General features: G+C 35.7%; 2 protein-coding genes across 11 annotated transcripts; one reads left to right on the top strand and one right to left on the bottom strand.

Moving 5' to 3' along the window:
* Positions 1-1,066: 1,066 nt before the first annotated feature.
* Positions 1,067-14,068, bottom strand: vdac3 (voltage-dependent anion channel 3). Of its 6 annotated transcripts, XM_048209607.1 has the most exons (11): positions 13,919-14,068; positions 10,994-11,081; positions 8,416-8,487; positions 7,688-7,737; positions 6,487-6,489; positions 5,896-6,048; positions 5,759-5,811; positions 5,356-5,583; positions 2,410-2,560; positions 2,275-2,332; positions 1,067-1,776 (listed from the first exon to the last, which is right to left on the bottom strand). In XM_048209607.1, exons 1-11 carry the CDS (start codon positions 14,051-14,053, stop codon positions 1,685-1,687), a joined length of 1,083 nt encoding a protein of 360 aa, XP_048065564.1. In that variant the 5' UTR covers positions 14,054-14,068; the 3' UTR covers positions 1,067-1,684. The 6 variants fall into 6 exon arrangements, with proteins under 6 accessions (XP_048065564.1, XP_048065565.1, XP_048065566.1 ...); XM_048209608.1 differs by lacking the exon at positions 6,487-6,489; XM_048209609.1 differs by lacking the exon at positions 10,994-11,081 and having other exon boundaries at positions 13,919-14,050.
* Positions 8,434-22,339, top strand: enkd1 (enkurin domain containing 1). Of its 5 annotated transcripts, XM_048209603.1 has the most exons (10): positions 8,462-8,569; positions 9,032-9,125; positions 11,075-11,233; positions 17,300-17,394; positions 17,472-17,687; positions 19,163-19,335; positions 21,072-21,224; positions 21,424-21,566; positions 21,644-21,780; positions 21,863-22,339. In XM_048209603.1, exons 3-10 carry the CDS (start codon positions 11,184-11,186, stop codon positions 22,021-22,023), a joined length of 1,128 nt encoding a protein of 375 aa, XP_048065560.1. In that variant the 5' UTR covers positions 8,462-8,569; positions 9,032-9,125; positions 11,075-11,183; the 3' UTR covers positions 22,024-22,339. The 5 variants fall into 5 exon arrangements, with proteins under 5 accessions (XP_048065562.1, XP_048065560.1, XP_048065559.1 ...); XM_048209605.1 differs by lacking the exon at positions 9,032-9,125 and having other exon boundaries at positions 8,434-8,569; XM_048209602.1 differs by lacking the exon at positions 8,462-8,569 and having other exon boundaries at positions 8,982-9,125.
* The last annotated feature ends 1,472 nt before the right edge of the window (positions 22,340-23,811 follow it).

Raw genomic sequence — 23,811 nt, forward strand, 5'->3', positions numbered from 1 at the left:
TCGAGGGATCGAAATAGTAAATCGTGTGCACTAATTAGTAAATCGAGGGATCGAAATAGTAATCGTGTGCACTAATTAGTGAATCGAGGGATCGAAATAGTAAATCATGTGCACTAATTAGTAAATCGAGAGATCGAAATAGTAAATCATGTGCACTAATTAGTGAATCGAGGGATCGAAATAGTAAATCATGTGCACTAATTAGTAAATCGAGAGATCGAAATAGTAAATCATGTGCACTAATTAGTAAATCGAGGGATCGAAATAGTAAATCGTGTGCACAAATTAGTAAATCGAGGGATCGAAATAGTAAATCGTGCGCACGAATTAATAAATCGAGGGATCGAAATAGTAAATCGTGTGCACAAATTAGTAAATCGAGGGATCGAAATAGTAAATCGTGTGCACTAATTAGTGAATCGAGGGATCGAAATAGTAAATCGTGTGCACAAATTAGTAAATCGAGGGATCGAAATAGTAAATCGTGTGCACTAATTAGTAAATCGAGGGATCGAAATAGTAAATCGTGTGCACTAATTAGTAAATCGAGGGATCGAAATAGTAAATCGTGTGCATAAATTAGTAAATCGAGGGATCGAAATAGTAAAACGTGTGCACGAATTAGTAAATCGAGGGATCGAAATAGTAAATCGTGTGCACAAATTAGTAAATCGAGGGATCGAAATAGTAAATCGTGTGCACAAATTAGTAAATCGAGGGATCGAAATAGTAAAACGTGCGCACGAATTAATAAATCGAGGGATCGAAATAGTAAATCGTGTGCACGAATTAGTAAATCGAGGGATCGAAATAGTAAATCGTGTGCACAAATTAGTAAATCGAGGGATCGAAATAGTAAATCGTGTGCACGATTTAATTTTTTTTCTTGCATGTCATGTGCGGGGCTCCGTATTTACTAACCCTGGTGTACAGTTTTTTTACACACACACAAAAAAATTAAATAAAATGGTGTATCCAAGCATTTTGTGTTTGTTTTTCTAGTGTAATTTAATTTAAAATATTTCTTAATACTACTAAAAAGGATAAAAAGCAAATGAGAATAAAGTTCATTCAGTCAACATTTCAATTTATTGAGTTCCACAACACCAGATTCTTCTTCTAGTCCTCCGCTTTTAACATAAATCAGTTTTTTTTTTGTTTTTTTTAATGGGAATAAAAACAAATACAGAGAAGGTCAATGGACCGTCCTCTAATAATTTCAGCCTGCAAACATAGACAACCCACTTGTGTGATAATATATTATGCGTTTGGCAATGAACGTTATGAAGAAAGTGGACAAACGTGAGTGAGAGGGGCGTGACATTCAGAGAGTACCATTAAACCCATGAACTATGAGCAAAACATACACATCAGCTCACCAAAAACAATCATCAGGATATTTTTCTAGTTCAATTTAAAAGCAAAAGAAACTGTGCCACATGTGTAACATTAATAATTGCTGATATGTTGTCACATAGTGAGTTGGAGGATTGGTGTGGACAGAAATCATGTGACTTATGATCTTGTTTCTTATTGGTTGAAGTTCTACAGGATTTAAGGCCAGATTAGCTAACCAGGAATTACAGGGGAAAAGTGTGTGTTTGCAGGCGCAGAAGTCGTGCTGTCAGCTCCCTGGTGTTCCTTCCCTTTCTACAGATGCCTCTCTGCTTTCGTCCATCTGTCGTTACACCTCCAGCTCGAAGCCCATGCCCACCTTGTGTCCTCCGGCGTTGAAGTTCTTGGCGTCGATCAGAGCAGATAGAGTGAGCTTCACACCTGCAGAAGATACAAGACAATTATTATGCTTCATTGGCACTTGTTAAACATTTAAAGAGGACCAATTATGCTTTTTACAAGTAGTGTGTAATCTTTAGTGTCCATTGTAGCCTTGAGATTTCTTCCGGGAACAAACACGTCACAATATTCCTCATTTAAATAATTCATATGCAGAATAAAGGGGCGGGGCCTGGTTGAGTTAGTTAGTAGTGTGTTGAAACTGGCGGTTATTGTAAGGGGCGGGACATTTTCCAAACACGCTGGAAGCGCTTGACCAATCACAACACACTGCTCTAGCCGACCAATCAGAGCACATTGTGCTTTTCAAAAGGAGGGGCTTCATAGAGACAGGAACTAAACAGAGCGTTACTGACAGACTGGGAAGAGAGGAGCTGCAACAATGGAGAATATGAGGAAAATAATCAACATTCAAGCATGAAAACCTGTTCTAGTAGAGCCCGAAAACAACATAAAAAAATCATAAAGGTGTTTGTTTACCTGGCCGGAGGCTCTGTGTGTATCCTACTCCAACCAGACTAGCGTTATTCACTTTAGCCTGAAGAGAGACACACATTAGCATCAAGCGTAAGTAATATTTGTCAGTTTTAGAAGGACAGAGTTCTGCAGACTCACAGAGATGGAGGACTCTTTGTCTAGCTGGTATTTAGCAGCGATGCCAAAGCGTGTGTTGTTACTGCCTGCGGTCCAGGCCAGATTCACCGCCGTCTCCAACTGATCATTCACCTTCTGATAGATGGAGCCGCCGAACTCCGTACCATCATTACTGCAACATAACGCACACAGAAGAACACAGTAACTTTCAGAGGACTGCTACAATGATGTTTTTCCTTTGCATTTCTCATGTATAGATGACACCATTGTCAAAACGATCCCCGTTAACACAGATCCGTGGAAATGACTAAAATCGCTGTATTCTGCTGTCAGGCCAGTAGATGGCGATGTCACTTTGTAAAGAAACACTACGCACATATAGACTGAACAAGTAATACACATGCGCATGATGTCACCGCTTTCACAAATTTACGTTTTTGTAGTTTACATGGACACGATAACGATATCGGTTTCGAATTCAGCAAATATTAACATGTTGTTAACATAATGCTAACACAATTAGCATGTTGTTGACATTATGCTAACAAAATTAGCATGTTTGAACAAGATGCTAATGTTTAACATGCTGACAGGGTTAACATGATGCTAGTATGTTTTAATGTTTCACTAGATGTTGCTAGCATGTTTTAACACATAGCTAGGATGATGTTAACATGATTTAGTATGTCGTTAACCTCATGCTAGTACATTTTGACTTGTTTTTATGTTTTAATAAGGATTTTAACAAGTTTTAACATTTAGCCAATTGCTATTAGCATGTATCTGATAATGTAATGGTACTTTTAGTCATTTTGGAGCATGGTGCTAACACATGCTGAGTTCTGAACCACATACTAGCATACTACTCTTACTATTTTTGCCATAGAAAGATATGATAAAAGAAGTACAAGTAATATCATGCGGTTATGAATTCAGCACAAATTAGCATGTTGTTAGCATTATGCTATCACAATCGGCATGTTGCTAGTATTTTTTGAGCAAGATGCTAATGTTTAACATGCTGACATGGTTAACATGACGTTAACATGTTTTAATGCTTCACTAGATGTTGCTAGCATGTGTTAACATGTTTTAGCACATAGCTAGGTGATGATAACACAATTAGCATGTTGTTAACATAATGCTAACAATTATGTTGTTATTATGTGAACACAATTAGCATGTTTTGATCAAGATGCTAATGTTTATCATAATGCTAACATGGTTAACATGGAATTAGCATGATGTTAGTATGTTTTAATGCTTTACTAGATGTTGCTAGCATATGTTAACATGTTCTTAGCATGTTTTAGCACATAGCTAGGCGATGCTAACATGATTTAATATGTTGTTAACATGATGCTCGTACATTTTGACTTGTTTTTATCACATTGTAATAATAAGGGTTTTAACACTTAGCTAATCGCTATTAGCATGTATCTGGTAATTTAATGGTACTTTTAGTAATTTTGAAGTATGGTGTTAACACGTGCTGAGTTTGGAACTGAATGCTAGCATACTATTTTAACTATTTCTGTCATAGAAAGATATAAAGGTACCATGAGTACTAGTATGCGGTTCCAAATTCAACAAATATTAACATGCTGTTAAGATAATGTTAACACAATTAGCATGTTGTAAGCATAATGCTAACAAAATTAACATGTTGTTAGCATTATGTTAACACAATCATGTTGTTAGCATCACGCTAACACAATTATGTTGTTAACATTATGTTAACAAAATTGGCATGTTTTGAGCAAGATGCTAATGTTTAACATGCTGACAGGGTTAACATGACGTTAGCATGTTTTAATGCTTCACTAGATGTTGCTAGCATGTTTTAGCACATAGCTAGGTGATGCTAACATGATTTAGTATGTTAACCTCATGCTAATGCATTTTGACTTGTTTTTATCATGTTTTAATAAGGATTTAGCGAATGTATCTGATAATTTAATGGTACTTTTAGTCATTTTGGAGCATGGTGCTAACACATGCTGAGTTCGGAACCGCATACTAGCATACTACTCTTACTATTTTTGCCATAGAATGATATGATAAAGGAAGTACGAGTAATAGCATGCGGTTCCAAATTCAGCACAAATTAACATGTTGTTAGCATCAATGTAAACACAGTTAACATGTTGTTAGCATTATGCTAGCACGATTAGCATCTTGTTAGAATTATGCTAACGCAAATGGCATGCTGCTAGCATGTTTTGAGCAAGATGCTAATGTTCGACTATGGTAACATGGTTAACATGGCGTTAGCATGATGTTAGCATGTTCTTAGCACGTTTTAGTGTGTAGCAAGGCGATGTTAACACAATTTAATATGTTAACATGATGCTAGCACAGTTTGACTTGTTTTTATCATGTTTTAATAAGAAGAAATTTAACATGTTTAAAGGTGCTCTAAGCGATGTCACGTGTTTTTTGGCCAAAACATTTTTTGTCACATACAGCAAACATCTCTTCACTGTCCACTAGCTGCCTGTCCCTTGAACACACTGTAAAAAAATGTAGTCGCCACAAGCTCCAAAAACGGCAATAAAAAAAAATGGTGCAGCCTGGACCACTTAACATAATAAACATGCTCCAGCCAATAACCGACAAGAATGATTTTAAATGCGCGTTCATGACTGTTTCAGGAAGCACGGATGGGAGGGGAGGAGGAGGAGGAGGGAGGGTCTAGCTAGCCTCTGTGTTGTTTGACAACACTTCAAACGTCAACAGGAAGTTACTCCGCCCAGGATAGCTTAGAGCACCCTAATCCCTATTAGCAAGTGTCTTTATGGTGTTTTTTTTGTCATTTTGGAGATTGACTGCCCTTGATCACTGTCTGGACGTTCATCCTGACCTCTCCTCTTTGTGTCATTTGGGTTTGGAAGGATATGAAGGTGAGTTAATGATGATATATCAGTGGTGTTTTGAGTGTGAAGTGTTGGTCTAGTGTTTCCTCACACATTGGTGTGTAGCTGGAAGTCTCCCGCCTTGTAGCCCAAAGCAAAGTTGTTCTGGGCGAGTTTGGACTTGGCCGTGTCAAAGGCCATCTGATAACCGGCCAGCCATCCTTCATAACCCAGAACCGCTGCGGCGTGAACCGTGGGACCAGCCAGGTCGAAATCTATATCACACCCCACGTTCATGAAATCACGCTTATATCCCGTCTTCAGCTTAGCGCTCTTCTTCCTGAAGATAGAGAGAGGGTGACAGTTTTGAATGCTGGGATCAGTTTACTGAGTAATACATTTTTCACTCTATTGGAATGAATGAATTTTAACACGGGAAATGTTGAATTAAAAAATATAAATAAAATAATTTATGGATTGCATCCAATCAAAGTGGTTTGCGAGAATTCACGTACCCAGTGTTGGGCACAAACGAAGTGTCCAATCCCAGCTTCAGACCTTGGGCCAGCTACACAGAAACAAGACCAAACAGTGCATTACACATCCGTTTAAAATGTTTATGCATATGTTAGAAACGGCGAGCTGGACTCACCTGATCTTCCAGAGTCACTTCGGTTGTCAGAGTATTATCCGTGTTCCACTTCTGGTTCAAACTCAAGCCCAGATCCTTCACTTTGTACTTGACCTCCAGGTTTCCAGCCGCCTTTCCGGTGTCTGTGTTACTGGAGCCGCCGGTGGAAAACTCCTGAGAAATGAAAGAAAAACACAGGACGTGAAGGGATGCGGGAAAAGAGGAAGAACAATAGGGAGAGATGCTGAATTGTAAAAGAGAGGAAGAGGAGGAATTCACAGATTAACAGGAAATGAAGAAGGAGTTGGATGAGGAGGGTTGGGCTGCACCAGTATCACTGGTTAGTACCGATTTAGCTCAGTATTTAATTTGATTGCACCATTTGTTTTTAATGCAAGACTTTGGTAGTAGGACACGAGCTCTGCATAGACTAAAGCTTAATATGACGTCTATCTTCATGGATGCACATTTGTAAACAGGAAGTAGTGTTAAAAAGGTGTGCATTTCACAGTTAACTATGGATAGACAGATCTAACACCACCAACGAGACATGAAACCTTCTCAACATTAGTGAACCAATTCACATCCTCTTGTAAAACATCTCAGTCTTACCATCTGAAATCGGCATCCAATAAAGAAAGCAAGAAAGACAGAAAGAAGCAGGTTAGGAAAGACACACACAGATGCAGTCATTCAGATTCATGTGGAATTAAGAAATACAGGAGCCACACACACATCTGCGGGTCTCACTGAATCAACACACTGAACGCCTGAAAGATGTTTTCTTTACAGGAAGAGGATGTTCACAAGTAAACATGAACTAAGTTCAAAGGATTAGTTCACTTCAGAATTAAAATTTCCTGATCATTTACTCACCCCCATGTCATCCAAGATGTTCATGTCTTTCTTTCTTCAGTCGAAAAGAAATTTGAGGAAAACATTCCAGGATTTTTCTCCATATAGTGGACTTCACTGGGGTTCAACAGGTTGAAGGTCCAAATGTCAGTTTCAGTGCAGCTTCATGATCCCAGACGAGGAATAAGAGTCTTATCTAGAGAAACCATCAGACATTTCAGACAAAAAAAAAAAAAAAAAAATGTATATACTTTTTAACCACAAATGCTCGTCTTGCACTGCTCTGTGATGCGCCACGCATTACGTAATCATGTTGGAAAGGTCATTTTCTCCTCCAACTTCAAAATCGTCCGTCATCGTTGATTTACCTTTTTTTGTAAAGGCCGTTTGACTTATTCTTTGCACGTACGCATGACCTTTCCAACATGATTACGTAATGCGTGGCATCCCAGAGCAGTGCAAGATGAGCATTTGTGGTTAAAGAGTATATAAATTTTCATTTTATTTAAATGAGCAATGGTTTCTCTAGATAAGACTCTTATTCCTCGTCTGGGATCATGTAGAGCTCTTTGAAGCTGCACTGAAACTGACATTTGGACCTTCAACCCGTTGAACCCCAGTGAAGTCCACTATATGGAGAAAAATCCTGGAATGTTTTCATCAAAAACCTTCATTTCTTTTCAACTGAAGAAAGAAAGACATAAACATCTTTTATAACATGGAGGAGAGTAAATTATCAGGAAATTTGAATTCTAAAGTGAACTAATCCTTTAAGAAAGCAGCAAGAGTGGCAAGGAAAATAACTCTTACATAAAAGCACACAGTGAAGATATCAGATGGCAAAGCCATGATACTTTGACATACACCATGATCCTGACTGATCATCATTCATCTACCACGAGTACGTGTGTGTATTTAGTTTGTAAGTGAAGAAACAGAGAGAAAAACAGCAACTCACAACTCCACTCTGAGACTTGGTCTTCAGGTCCAGCTTAACCACTCCAAAGGCTGAAACAGAGAGAGAAAATAAGCCAAAAATCTTGTCCCTTTTAATTAAAAAGTGCTTCATACACTACCATCCAAAGGTTTAGAGTTGGTAAGATTTATTAATGTTTTTGAGAGAAGTCTCTTCTGCTCACCAAAGCTACATTTATTTGATCAAAAATACAGTAAAATTATGAAATATTATTATAATTTAAATAGCTGTAAATATATTTTTAAAAATGTAATTTATTACTGTGATCAAAGCTGGATTTTCAGCATCATTACTCCAGTCTTCAGTGTGAAGATCATATATAATCCTGGCTGATCTATAATATCATGACTGATGTTTAATAATGTTTTTGAGCAACATACACAGTCTAATCTTTATGCTCAAATATATAGACATCAGTATTTGAACTAATTCTACAGACTGCATGATAAAACAGTCCCATGTGTGTGGATGGCAATGCTTTTAGAGAGTGTTATGACTCCCATGAGTCTCAGTGAAGGATGGTCATTTCCTTCTAGAGCTCTTTCCTGTCGTTTAACCCTTGACATGAACCCACCGTCCATCTGTCAGAAGGTCAGTATTGATTCTGTAGTGATAGTATCACGTTACAACAAGCAGCTGCGAAAATCTAACTGCATTAATACTCAGTAGGTTGTGTTCCAAACTATTCTTTGTGTTTGTCACTCACTCACCATATCCTTTGCTGAAGATATCTTTGGAAGATTTGCCGAGGTCAGCGTACGCAGGAGGGACAGCCATGTTTGCTAGACAGAAAGAGACAAGAAGACACCTTAGACCGAGTCTTTAGAGTGGCTTGGAGCTCGTCAGCCGTGTGACATTGTGCATGTAAGTTGTGCAACATGTTTACAACAGTCTACAAATACCAGCAGCGCACGCCTCCTAACAGTTGAGTCTCCTACACGCGGCTGGAGCAGTCACAGCGCTGGAAGCAGCATGCTAGCACAGGTGTTGTGCAACGTTTGCTCTTGCCATTTTCAGCGCTGCTGTGAGAAGCTTCAGCTGCTGATGTCACATGTTAACACACACTTACACTAAAGGATGCATGAGCAGCGTACGACTACCATCAGCTACAGCAGAGTGTGTTTCTAGGCTCACACACACAAGGAAAGTTCTGGGTTTACTACGAGTTCCACAGTATATCGTCTATTACCACAGAAAATCATTTAAAAACATGTTTACAGCGATGCACGTACAACTGAAGTGGGTTTAAAGCAAAAATGCACAGCTTGTATTTTTGATCAAGCACTTGTACTAATTCTTTTGCACAAAATTCCTGTGAGCGTGCAGCTCTGGTGTCCTTGTGAAGCGTGCAAAATTACCATGAGTACAAGCTTTTGGAGGTCATGAGAGGAGTTGGAAAGAAATATCTGACATAGACAAGGTTAGTAAAGTGATTTCTCTCACACTATAATCATGTTAACATGTACAGTCTTGTGGCTATACAGTATTTTGCCCCATTGACTTGCATTGTAAGTGCATGACTGTAAACGTGATTTTGCTTTTTTTACATCATGATTGATGAGTCATATCTATCTATCTATCTACTTGTCTGTCTGTCTGTCTATATACCTGTCTGTCATTCTACCTACCTGTCATTCTGTCTATCTACCTGTCTGTCTGCCTATCTGTCTATCTACCTGTCTGTCTATCTATCTACTTGTCTGTCTATCTATCTGTCTGTCTGTCTATCCTTTCTGTCATTCTACCTGTCTGTCTGTCTGTCTGTCTATCTATCTACCTGTCTGTCTATCATCTGTCTATCATTCTGTCTATCTATCTCTCTGTCTGTCTGAGGACATTGACGGCCCCATCTACCTACCTGTCTGTCTACTTACTTGTCTGTCTGTCTATCTATCTATCTATCTACTTGTCTGTCTGTCTGTCTGTCTATCTGTCTGTCTGTCTGTCTGTCTATATACCTGTCTGTCTATCCTTTCTGTCATTCTACCTACCTGCCTGCCTGTCTATCTACCTGTCTGTCTATATACCTGTTTGTCTATCTATCTACCTACCTGTCTGTCTATCTATCTATCTATCTATCTATCTACTTACCTGTCTGTCTATCCATCTACCTACCTGTCTATGTATCTATCTATATACCTGTCTGTCTATCCTTCTGTCTACCTGTCTGTCATTCTACCTACATGTCTGTCTGTCTGTCTACCTACCTGTCTGTCTACCTACCAACCTGTCTATCTATCTATCTATCTATCTATCTATCTATCTATCTATCCACCCCTCTACCTGTCTGTCTACCTGTCTGTCATTCTACCTACCTGTCTGTCTGTCTATCTAGCTACCTGTCTGTCTGTCTATCTATCTACCTGCCTGTCTATCATCTGTCTATCATTCTGTCTATCTATCTCTCTGTCTGTCTGAGGACATTGACAGCCCCGTCTACCTACCTGCCTGTCTATCTACCTGTCTGTCTATATACCTGTCTGTCTATCCTTTCTGTCATTCTACCTACCTACCTGTCTGTCTATCTATCTACATACCTACCTGTCTGTCTATCTATCTATCTGTCTGTCTATCTATCTGTCTGTCTGTCTGAGGACATTGACGGCCCCGTCTACCTACCTGCCTGTCTATCTACCTGTCTGTCTATCTATCTATCTATCTATCTATCTATCTATCTATCTATCTATCTATCTGTCTGTCTACTTACCTGTCTGTCTATCCATCTACCTACCTGTCTATCTATCTATCTATATACCTGTCTGTCTATCCTTCTGCCTACCTGTCTGTCATTCTACCTACATGTTTGTCTGTCTGTCTACCTACCTGTCTGTCTACCTACCAACCTGTCTATCTATCTATCTATCTATCTACCCCTCTACCTGTCTGTCTACCTGTCTGTCATTCTACCTACCTACCTGTCTGTCTGTCTATCTAGCTACCTGTCTGTCTGTCTATCTAGCTACCTGTCTGTCTATCTATCCATCTATCTACCTACCTGTCTGTCTATCTATTTGTCAGTCTACATAACTGTCTGTCTATCTATCTATCTATCTATCTATCTATCTATCTATCTATCTGTCTGTCTGTCTATCTACCTGTCTGTCTCTCTGTCATTCTACCTGTTTATCTGTTTATCTATCTACCTGCCTGTCTGTTTGTATATCTAACGGTCTGTCTGTCTACCTGCCTGTTCGTCTATCTATCTATCTATCTATCTATCTATCTATCTATCTATCTATCTATCTGTCTGTGGGCATTGACGGCCCCATCCTCTCTATCGTCACTCACCGCATGTCTTTGGCTTGCAGTGATGGCAGGTCTCACTGCTTCCTTTCATTTGTGTCTCTTTCTGCTGATGTCCTTTCTCAGACATGATCTGGGGTCAGAGATCACAATCAAGCATACACCATAAACCACGGCACACTGACTCCCTACATAACAGAACGAGGGTCTGTGAGGTCAGACAGAGGGGGACACCATGGCAACCTCTGCGGTGACATCTACCCTTGGGAAAGGGGCAGATCGCAGGTAACGGGAATCATGGGATACTGAGGCAGCATCTTTACAAAGCGTGTCCCCCTCCCCCAGATCTCCAGACACACACTCTAAAAATAGACTCAACTGACACCGCTGCTCCATGTGACGTGAGGCGTTACGAAATGGGAAATATTTTCCTCAACACCGGACACTTTGACACCAGGATGCATCGTCAGTTCTTTCTTAAGAAACATCAAATTGTACTTTTATCAGATCTGTTTAAAATAATGCATGCATGAGATGACGACTCTTATCAGTGTTCGAAAAAAACAAAACATTTTATTCTAGATCTCATGGGGGTCGCCATGTTGAGATCACATGACCAACCGAATACTAACTGTTGCATGCATGCTGATTGGACCACTGCTGTATCAAAAAACAAACAAGAAATTAGAGCAGATTTAAATCCCTATTTAAAATCCACCTGCTGTACCTGCTATTCATCATTTACTAACACATCTCACACAGTCTCAGACTGCTGCCAGACAGTCATCAGTCAAGAACAAATCCACTGAACATCCTCAGCCAGAGGCCATTAGAGTGAGTGCAGCTCATGGGAAAAACACACAATCACAATAACAATCTGGAGCAAAAGGGCGAGAGGCAGTAAAGCCACGGTCACAGCATGCAAAATGTCTTCGGACACTGCAATGGTCGTAATATGACTTCACACTATGCAGCGTCTTTTTTATAAACATTAATTCAACATAATGTAAAAATATAAAATGTACTCATTTTTACAGCAAAAAATATTCTTTTTTCGTATACGTATGAATGGAAGTCAATGGAACTAAAAGTGTAGTGTGATCTAAATGGTGACAATATTTTCATTTTTGGGTGAACTATCCTTTTAAGTGTGCCGTGTTAACAGCTTATCTTTATAATGCAATCATATTCTGGCTATAATGTGTATTTAAGTTTTATTAGGTGTTGGTTTTTATAATCAATTAACACTGCTTTTGTAATTTTTTACAAGATGGACAACATTTGTCACCAAAAAAGTCATTTGGTTTAACCAAAATCTTGGTTATACCGAATGACGATATTTTCAAACAATGCTAACAGGCTGATATCTAACAAAAGGACAATCGAACATTTTATATTTAGTACAAGTTTTTAAAATATTACAACATTTTTCATGTTTTATAGCGGTTGCACCAAATGACCTGATGTTTCGGGACATGCGTATGAGCAAGTGAAAACATTAGTTACTTTGCTTCAAAACCATGTGGTCCTTTGCAGGCATCTGAATGATGTCACATTCTGTCACATGATACTGACCACATGACTTGATCCAAAATATATTGGTTACTCCAAATGACATCAATGAAATTCATTTTTCCAGACAGTCTTTCTCATAACAAAGCACGACTTCTACACGACTTCTGCACTGATATATGATGTTATAAAATCATGCCAGAATAATAAAAAAATACATTTATTACATTTTAAAATATTTTAATCACAAATGAAATGGCTGTATTGGACGGTTAAACCAAATTACCTTTTCACACTTCGAAATCTTTAAAATACATGCATATATAATGTATTCAATAAAAGAGATCTGTTTATACTATCTTACACACTTTGGATGTCATATCTTTGCTTTTTATTATTATTAAGGCCTTTGGACAAAAAAAAAAAAAAAAAATGACCCGTCATGCGATATCTGTAAAAATATCATCTATACACTAGACACTTTCCTATAATTCTGTAACAAACCACTCAAACACACATGCATACACGCTATTATAAAAGCTACGCATAAAGAACATAAAGCTGCTATGGTTTCATTTGAGCAGCTTTAAACCACATTCAGTTTTGTTTTTTTACTCGCACCAAATTAGAAACTAATTAACGCTTCAGTGAGCTACTGTGATTGATATATATGTCACAATAATGCCCTAAACATAGTTTTAAGCCCAACATAATAACATTTTCATTTCTGATATGATTTAATTAGAATCGTTAAGATGTTAACAACCCCTAAATAACTAAATATCTTACTTACAATGTAGAGGAAAACAATGACAGAGCAGAGAACAACAGCAGACGTCACAATGAGATAAACATCACACACACATTTACACACAAGGACATTTCTGAGGCTGTTTAAGTGGATTTGATCATGTTTTTGAATCTCAGTATCGTCCCAACACAAACCAAACACACAAAGAAAGAAAGAAAGTCGCTCTCAAGGCTGCATAACCATCGCGCATGACTGACGCGACGCACGCACGCACGCACGCACAACGCCCAGATAATGAATAACGGGAGCAGCTTGACATCTTAAAGATCAATTATTAGTATTAATTAGAGTGTTTGCTGCTTCAGGTTTATTGGTTTATTTCTGACTGTTACATCAAAGGTCGCGCGCGCGCGTAACACACAGTCCGTTATTCAGATAATGAATCCACAGGGATTAGGCGCGTAATAGTCCAGAATGTGAATTAAAACGCATGTTTTAGGAATAAAATGTAAATGCGATTTTATAATCATCAGTATTATGGAGTTATGACGTCTCTGCGGCCCTGAATCAACTGTCTTATGCGCGTGTGTGTGTACAAGAATAACAACAGCGCTCATTATTTCTCGACAGAATGCAAAGGAGTCTTTGAACGCTTGTTTTTCTAATTAAGTGCAGCATGCTTTGAGAGGAAATGAATAAAAGCCTACCGTGTTTTGCCGTGTCGATGTGCCTGACGGTGTTTCTGCACTCACTGTACAGCGCGAGAGGACACACTGAAGGAGAACGCGGCGGAGGCGCGTGAACTGCGCATGCGCAGTATGCAGCGCTCTCCTCTTTCTCATAGATTATGTAAATGTATATGATATTTAACTTTATTTCGCAACTTTTATTCCTCTATTAAAAAAATATAGTATTGTTTCCTCAGATTTTAGCACACCGACCTTTCTCTCTGAATGAATTAGTGTATTTTAGACAGACGGACGGATCGATAGACAGACTGTAATAATGTCCTTTAGAATCGGGTCCACATTTAATTTATCGGATGTTGATAACATAGGGACCATAAGCATAAATCTAAAACGTGTATATATATAACGTGTATATATTATATTATATATATACACGTTTATATTATATTAAATACACGTTTATATTATATATACATTATTTTTAATACAACTGATAAAAAATAACTCGCGTATTTAATATTTTGCACAATGCAGTAAAGGCTTCGTGACAAAACCGCTGCTGTCTCTTTAAGACGTTGCCATGGTGAAGCTTTGAGCTTGTTGTTAATGCGTCATCAATGTGCGTGTAACCGAAAAATAGAGCTAATACCGCGCTGTTTCTTCACAATTATCAAATAACTGACGGTTTTTATTAAAGGTAAGTTTCTTTAGGAACTCGATTTCATGATATATAATACTGTTAATGTTCATACACAGATTAATATGGCGCTTGATCATTCTGAAGCGAGTATTATGTGTATCAGCAGGTGTTAGAGTTCCTGCAGGACAAAGATCTGTGATCAAATAAGAGAAAATGCAGTTCGCACATTATCATATAAATTAATCCTGCTTCCTAGAAGCTGATATGAATGAATACATGTTTATTTTGGTGTGGTAATCTCCTGCTGACCTGATGATCATTAGATAAGAGCATTATGAAGAGAATTCATGTCTGAATATTAAATAATTATATATACATTTTTTAATTATAATAAGGTAGTAGTTAATATAATTTATTTTAAATAAAAGGTCAATTATAAACTCTTTATTCATACAAACTGCATTATGACCCTTTCAAAAATCTGTATACTTCAAGTTCGTTTTTATTAAGTATGCTTAAGTAAAGTTCAAGTATATTTTAAGTATACTTTGATATTAATATACTTACTACATAAAGTACTAGTAGTATACTTGTAAGTGTACTACTTCAATACTACTTAGTACTAAACTGGCCCACTTTTTAGTAAAGTAGTAAACAGTACATTTTTCATTTGCACCGAAACTATACTACAAGTGAACTTATACTGATTGTTTACTAGTTAAATGCTTGTAGCACATTTTTTTAGTATATAAAAGTACACTTTGAAGTATACTCTTAGTAAACTAGTAGTTTTATACTTGTATGTTTTCTTTAAGTGAACTTAATATCATATTTATAGTTTACTAGTTATATACTATTTTTCACTCTGAAAAAAATAAATAAAAGATAAAAATTAAATTAAAAGATGACAAATTATAAACTTTCAAAAAATAAGTATACTTCAAGTTTGTTTTTATTATACTTAAGTAATGTTCAAGTATATTTTAAGTATTCTTTGCGTACAATAGTAAGTATACTAATATCAATGTACTAGTAGTATGCTTGTAAGTGTACTATTTAAATACTACTTGTGACTAAACTGGTCCACTTTTTAGTGTACTACAGTAGTAAAGTAGTAAACAGTAGTAAACTTGGAGTATACACTAGTATACTACATTTTCATTTGCACTGAAACTACTACAAGTGAACTTATAGATATGATAGTTTACTAGTTAAATATTTGTAGCACAACGTTGTAGTATACTTTAAAGTATACTCTACTTTTTACTAGTTTACTAGTTATATATTATTTTTTCACTCTGGAAAATTTAAATAAAAAATAACATTTAAAATTAATTACAGATAAATTATAAACTGAAAAAATAAGTAAACTTCAAGTTTGATTTTATTAAGCATACTTAAGTAATGTTCGAGTATATTTTAAGTATACTTTATGTAGAAAGTATACTAATATCAATGTACTAGTAGTATACTTGTAAGTGTACAATTTCAATACTATTTGGTACTAAACTGGCCCACTTTTTAGTGTACTACAGTAGTAAAGAAGTAAACATTCGTAAAATTGGAGTAGTTTAGAAATAATTTTTTCATTTGCACTAAATCTATACTACAAGTGAACTTATAGGTATGATAGTTTACTAGTTAAATACTTGTAGCACATTTTTTTAGTATAAAAACTTTGAAGTATACTCTCAGTAAACTACTAGTTTGGTAGTTTTATACTGCAAGTATACTTAAAATTTGAACTTAACACCATACTTAATAATAGTTTACTAGTTATATATTATTTTTCACTCTATGCAAACAATAAATAAATGATAACAAATTAAATTAAAGATAACAAATTATACAATTTCAAAAAATCTGTATACTTCAAGTTTGTTTTTATTAAGTATACTTAACGTTCAAGTATATTTTTAACTATATGTAGTAAGTATACTAATATTAATGTACTAGTAGTATACTTGTACTGTAAGTGTACTATTTCAATACTACTTGGTAGTAAACTGGCCCACTTTTTAGTGTACTACAGTAGTAAAATAGTAAACAATAGTAAACTTTGGGCATACACTAGTATACAACTACATTTTTCATTTGCACTGCAACTATACTACAAGTGAACTTATAGGTATGATAGTTTACTAGTTAACAACTTGTAGCACATTGTTTTAGTATATAAAAGCACACTTTGAAGTATACTCTCAGTAAACTACTAGTTTAGTAGTCTTATACTGCAAATATACTTGTAATTTGAATTTAACACCATACTTATAGTTTACTATTTATGTATTATTTTTGCACTTTAAGTATACTTCTTTGTTCCTATTTAGGTATTAATTTTTATACTTGAAATATACCTTTAACTGTACCCAAGTACATTCATATGTACACTACCAGTGGACTATACAAAAATTCACATATTCAGAATTTTCTTTATAAATCAATATTTTCAAACAAATCTGTTGTACTGGATGCCAAAACAAACAAATAAAAAAAAGTAAACACAACTGAAAGCCAAGTATACTTAGCATACTTAATTATAGCCTACTTTTAAGTAATATCTCTATCAAAAGATTGAGTACAAGTATTGGCCAAATATACTTTGACGTTTCTGTGAGTATAAGTCTTATTTTTAGTTTAAAAGAAGTATACTATAGCACACTTGAATAAACTTCTTCTTTATAAGGGGAGACAAGTTTATAATCCAGTTTTATTTGTTGGCATATGAATAATAAGTCTTGTCATGAATTCCCCTGTAGCCGCAGCAGTATGTGTGAAGGACCGTCAGCGATCTCTGGTCCCATTCCTCCAGACCCCACGCTGTTTCCTGAATATTACAAACGCCCGTCCTCTGGTAAGACTGAGCCTGTGACGTTCACTCTGCTCTGCTTGTGCGATGGTTCATTTGATCTCTCTGTTGTGTTGATGAAGCTCGTGGTCGGCTGGAGGGAAACGTTCAGAATGGCCCGTCTCCTCTTCTGAAGGGCCCGCTGGCTCCGGACCAAGGGTGCTACAGCGCCCGCTCCAGCCCTCGACCCCGCATCGGTGCCAACGCTGTTCACATCCTAGAGAGAGGACAGAGGGGGGTTGTGGGAAACCTGCTGAGACTGGAGGGAGTGGCGCTGAACCCCAGTCCAGCCAAACCTAGTAAGATCAGAATATATACAGTACAGTCCAAAAGTTTGGAACCACTAAGATTTTTAATGTTTTTAAAAGAAGTTTCGTCTGCTCACCAAGGCTACATTTATTTCATTAAAAATACAGTAAAAAACAGTAATATTGTGAAATATTATTACAATTTAAAATAACTGTGTACTATTTAAATATATTTGACAATGTAATTTATTCCTGTGATGCAAAGCTGAATTTTCAGCATCGTTACTCCAGTCTTCAGAGTCACATGATCCTTCAGAAATCATTCTAATATGCTGATTTGCTGCTCAAGAAACATTTATGATTATTTTCAATGTTGAAAACAGTTGTGTACTTTTTTTTTCAGGATTCCTTGATGAATAGAAAGTTCAAAAGAACAGCATTTATCTGAAATACAAAGCTTCTGTAGCATTATACACTACCGTTCAAAAGTTTGGGGTCAGTAAGAATTTTTTTTTTTTTTTTTTTTTTTTTAAGAAATTAAAGAAATGAATACTTTTATTCAGCAAGGATGCATTAAATCAATCAAAAGTGGCAGTAAAGACATTTATAATGTTACAAAAGATTAGATTTCAGATAAACACTGTTCTTTTGAACTTTCTATTCATCAAATAATCCTGAAAAAAAAATATTGTACACAAATATTTTGTACAATTGTACACATTAAATGTTTCTTGAGCAGCAGATCAGCATATTAGAATGATTTCTGAAGGATCATGTGACACTGAAGACTGGAGTATTGATGCTGAAAATTCAGCTTTACATCACAGGAATAAATTACTTTGTGAAATATATTCAAATAGAAAACAGTTATTTTAAATTGTAATAATATTTCACAATATTACTGTTTTTTTACTGTATTTTTAATTAAATAAATGTAGCCTTGGTGAGCAGACGAAACTTCTTTTAAAAACATTAAAAATCTTAGTGGTTCCAAACTTTTGGACTGTACTGTATTTTGTTGACATCTGGAAAGTAAATGAATTTTTACTGCTAGTAAAAACAATAAAATACAGTAAAACAGTGAAAAATTATTACAATTTAAAATAACAGTTTTCTATGTGAATTATTCCTGTGATCAAAGCTGAATTTTCAGCATCATTACTCCAGTCTTCAGTGTCACATGATCCTTCAGAAATCATTCTAATATGATGATTTGCTGCTCGAGAAACATTTATTTTTATTATCAATGTTCAAAACAGATTCATATTTTTGTGGAAACTGTGATACATTTTATTCTTCAGAATTCTTTGATGAATAGAACGTTCAAAAGAACAGCATTTATTTGAAATAGAATCTTTTGTAACATTGTCTTTATTGTCACTTTTGATCAATTTAATGCATCCTTGATGAATAAAAGTATTTTTTTTTCTTTTTTTAATAGACTTTTGAATGGTGTTGCTCATTATTTTAGTCTGCCTTCTCCTCCTCTTATTTATTTCAGTCTCCTCCATGTTGTTCTTTGACAGAGCCGGCCATACGAGACTTCGGGAAAGAAAATGTGCGCAAGCTCCGTGAAGTCCAAAGGCGGTTTCGGGAGCTGGAGGCGCAGAGAGAACATGCCAAACCTGTGCCGGTTAAAGCACTCTGGATCTCTCCAAAATATCAGGACGTCCCCTCCAGGGTAATGGCCCAGTTACAGGTGAGTGAGTTGAAACTCACATTTTCACTTTCTTCTCTTGGTATTTCCAAAGTGCAGTAGTAGCGTGTTATTTTTCATTAGAGCCGGCCATACAAGGCCACGCAGAGAAACAAAGACATCAGTCTAAACATGGAGTGCCTCATTTATTTTTTTTGCCATTTTCTTTCTTATACAGTATTGTAGATATCTACTGTAGAGTATTCTTATTGTTAACTAAAACTAAAACTATTACAAATGGTACAAATGAAGCTGAAATTAAACTTGCGCTTAAAGGATTCATTCACTTTAGAATGAAAATTTCCTGATCATTTACTCACCCCCATGTCATCCATGATGTTCATGTCTTTCTTTCTTCAGTGGAAAAGAAATTAAGGTTTTTGATGAAAATATTCCAGGATTTTTCTCCATATAGTGGACTTCACTGGGGTTCAACGCGTTGAAGGTCCAAATGTCAGTTTCAGGGCAGCTTCAAAGAGCTCTACATGATCCCAGACGAGGAATAAGAGTCTTATCTTGAGAAACCATCAGTCATTTCCTAAAAACATGAATATTTATATACTTTTTAACCACAAATGCTCGTCTTGCACTGCTCTGTGATGCCACGCATTACGTAATCATGTTGGAAAGGTCACTCGTGACGTAGGCGGAAGTACCGATCCAGTGTTTACAAAGCGAACGTGCAAAGACTAAATCAAACGCCCTTTACAAAAAAGGTAAAACAATGATGACGGACGATTTTGAAGTTGGAGGAGAAAATGCGATTGAGTTTTTTGCCCTACTGTGGTACTTCCGCCTACATCACGCGTGACCTTTCCAACGTTATTACGTAATGCGTGGCACATCTCAGATCAGTGCAAGATGAGCATTTGTGGTTAAAAAGTATATCAATTTTTATTTTTTTAGAAAATGACTGATGGTTTCTCTAGATACGACTCTTATTCCTCGTCTGGGATCATGTAGAGCTCTTTGAAGCTGCACTGAAACTGACATTTGGACCTTCAACCTATTGAACCCCAGTGAAGTCCACTATATGGAGAAAAATCCTGGAATGTTTTCATCAAAAACCTTAATTTCTTTTCCACTGAAGAAAGAAAGACATGAACATCTTGGATGACATGGAGGAGAGTAAATTATAAGGAAATTTTAATTCTGAAGTGAACGCATCCTTTAAGAAACTCAAGAAATGTTGCCCTGTTCAGTACTGAAATTACTAAAACAAAAACTGAAATAAAAAATGAATAAAAAAAAAAACCTTTAAGTAAGAGAATTACTTAAATTTAAAATGAAAAATGAAAAAATAATAATAAAAGCTAATTCAGAATATTAATAAGATAGTATAATAGTATATAAATTATATTTAAAAGTATATATTTGTATTAAATGTCTTCTCTATAATTTCATAAAGGAAACTCATTTAGTACTGCGTTGCTAAAACTGTCAATAAACCAACTGATTGTGACATTTCAACCTCATAAAGTGTTTCTGGCTCTGTTCACACTTGACTATTAACATCAATTTTGTCTGATCTGTTTGATGCTACAATGCAAAATACACATGCAATCAGGGTCCAAAACGCTTTGAGATTTTCAAACACATTTGAAGGCGGTCAAAACTATTAGTGCTAGTAATACAAGCACTAATCCACCCTGGACGACAGTGAAGAGATGCCTACATACCTGTCAGTCAACAGTTGCAGTAAAACAGTGTATTAAAGCTGCGTCTCTGTGTCTGTGCAGGAGACGAGCCCCTCGAAGAAAGCTGAATGTCAGAACTTCCTGAAGGCTCATTCGCAGTGTGGCGCTGGAGGTCGACCGCCGCTCCGTCGCTCAGAGAGCGGCCCGTCACCGTCACCGTCAGCCACCGCTGCTGCAGGAGACTCCAACTCTGAAGTACATACTCAGATCAACCTCAAACATAAAACACACTGTATTAGTCCTCTGCTGTATGACGTGAGAGCATGTAATGTGTTTGGGGCAGTTGTGGCCTGATGGTTAGAGAGTCTGACTTGTAACCTAAAGGTCACGGTTTGAGTCTTCAGAAGTCGTCACTTCACTTCTCTGTCATTGTGGCGTGTTTATGTGTGTGTAGATGCACGTGAGAGGACACACGGTGGACTTTGTGAGTCATAACGCTCGTGCTGCGAGGAAGACGAACCTGAGGAGATCTCAGTCCTTACAGAACCTCAGAGATAAAACCCCTCCCAGCGCCGTCAAGGGCAAAGTGCCAGAATAGTGAGTCGCTGATTTACACTACCGTACCGCACTTAATGCATAGTTTTGAGTTAAACATTGACCTGATTCTCTGTTAGTCTGGAGCAGAGGAAGGTGCAGTGGAAAAAAGAGGAGGAGGAGAGGAGGAGAAACACTCCTGATCCCTCCGTTCCTGCCGGACACACTCAGATGTCTGAAAGAAAGAGGCAGGAGACCCTGCAGTCCCTCAAAGAAAGTACGTCTTCATTAGCAGCGTCTGTTTCACCTTTAGTGTGGCATTATTTCTGATGTGTGTGTGTGTGTGTGTATGTGTGTAGCTCACAGGTCTCTGGTCAGTGAGCTGCTGTCTCTCCCGGTGAAAGCCGACACTCTGAGCCTTCGCTCTCGACGCGCCGGACTCGATCAGCGGCTCTCGGAGGTGGAGGAGGCCATCAAGATCTTCTCACGTGACAAAGTCTATGTGAAAGTCGACTCGTAAACACACTCGCATCAGGCTGTTTCTGCTATATTTGTGTGTTTATTAGATTTTTTTTGCTATATTTGTGTGTTTATTAGTGAGCAGCAGATCTTCTGTTTCCTGAGAATGCTTGACACAAAGATTTGTGACGCATATTACGCATATTAGTGGCAGAAATCATTGATTTCTTTTTTTGCTATCATATTATTCTGCATTCATGCTTTAGTAAATAATACTTATGAGATTAAAAAGTAATAAAATTTTGAGATAAAAAATTGAAATTATGAGATGTTAAAAAATCTAAAATTTTGAGATTAAAAAGTAAATTGACTTTTGGCATTTTAATATATCATAATATAATATTATTAATATATCATAATGATTTTTTTAATCTCATAATTATGACTTTACGGAATAATTATAATTTTTTTAAATTGCATAATTTTTACTGAATTAGTTAATATCTCATAATTTTGACTATTTCATAATTATGAGTTATAATTTTGACTTTTTATCTTTGTACTTTGTACTTTTTATTTCATAATTATGAGTAAATATGATTTTTAATCTCATAATTTTGACTATGAGTTAATATATCATAATTGTGATTTTTTTTTATATTATAATTTTGACTTTTTATTATTAATAATAAAAATTAATTTTAATTATTAATTTTATTATTGTTAATATATCATAATTTTGACCTTTTTATCACATAATTATGACTATGGAACAATTATGAGTTAATATATCATAATTTTGACTTTTTAACTTATAATTTTGACTTTTATTTCATAATTATGAGTTAATATATCATAATTGTGACTTTTCATCTTATAATTTTGACTTTTTATTTCATAATTGTAAGTTACTGTATCATAATTTTGACTTTTTACCTTATAATTTTGACTTTTTATTTCATAATTGAGTTAATATATCATAATTTTGACTTTTTAACTTATACTTTTGACTTATTTCATAATTGTGTTAATATATCATAATTGTGACTTTTTATCTTATAATTTTGACTTTTTACCTTATAATTTTGACTTTTTATTTCATAATTGAGTTCATATATCATAATTTTGACTTTTTAACTTATACTTTTGACTTATTTCATAATTATGAGTTAATATATCATAATTGTGACTTTTTATCTTATAATTTTGACTTTTTATCTTATAATGTTGACTTTTTATTTCATAATTATGAGATATCATAATTGTGACTTTTTATCTTATAATTTTTTACTTTTTATTTCATAATTATGAGTTAATATATCATAATTTTGACCTTTTAACTGATAATTTTGACTTTTATTTCATAATTATGAGTTAATATATCATAATTTTGACTTTTTAACATATAATTTTAACTTTTATTTCATAATTATGAGTTAATATATCATAATTTTGACTTTTTATCTTATAATTTTTACTTTTTATCTCATAATTACAATTTAGTATGTCATAATTTTGACCTCTTATGTAATAATTGATATTTTATGTCATAATTCTCATTTACTAAAGCATGATTCATTGAAAAATTGTTTTCCGTAGTATTCTGTTGATTTGTTTGATAGTTCAGAATTGTTTGTAAATGAGTGAATTTTACTTTTAGACTGTAATAAAAGTATTTCCGCTGCCATGTACAGTAACAGTTGTTGAATGACAAGGTGCTGATCTTCAAATAAATCATAATGCTGTTAGTGTGGTATTAGCAAATCTTTCTTTTCAATAGTTTTGATGTGTTATTGAAATGAATTTTAGTATTGCGTTATGACAGTGGTGCTTGTTTTGACTGTAATAT

This window comes from Megalobrama amblycephala, linkage group LG12, assembly GCF_018812025.1.
Source record: "Megalobrama amblycephala isolate DHTTF-2021 linkage group LG12, ASM1881202v1, whole genome shotgun sequence".
NCBI lineage: Eukaryota > Metazoa > Chordata > Actinopteri > Cypriniformes > Xenocyprididae > Megalobrama > Megalobrama amblycephala.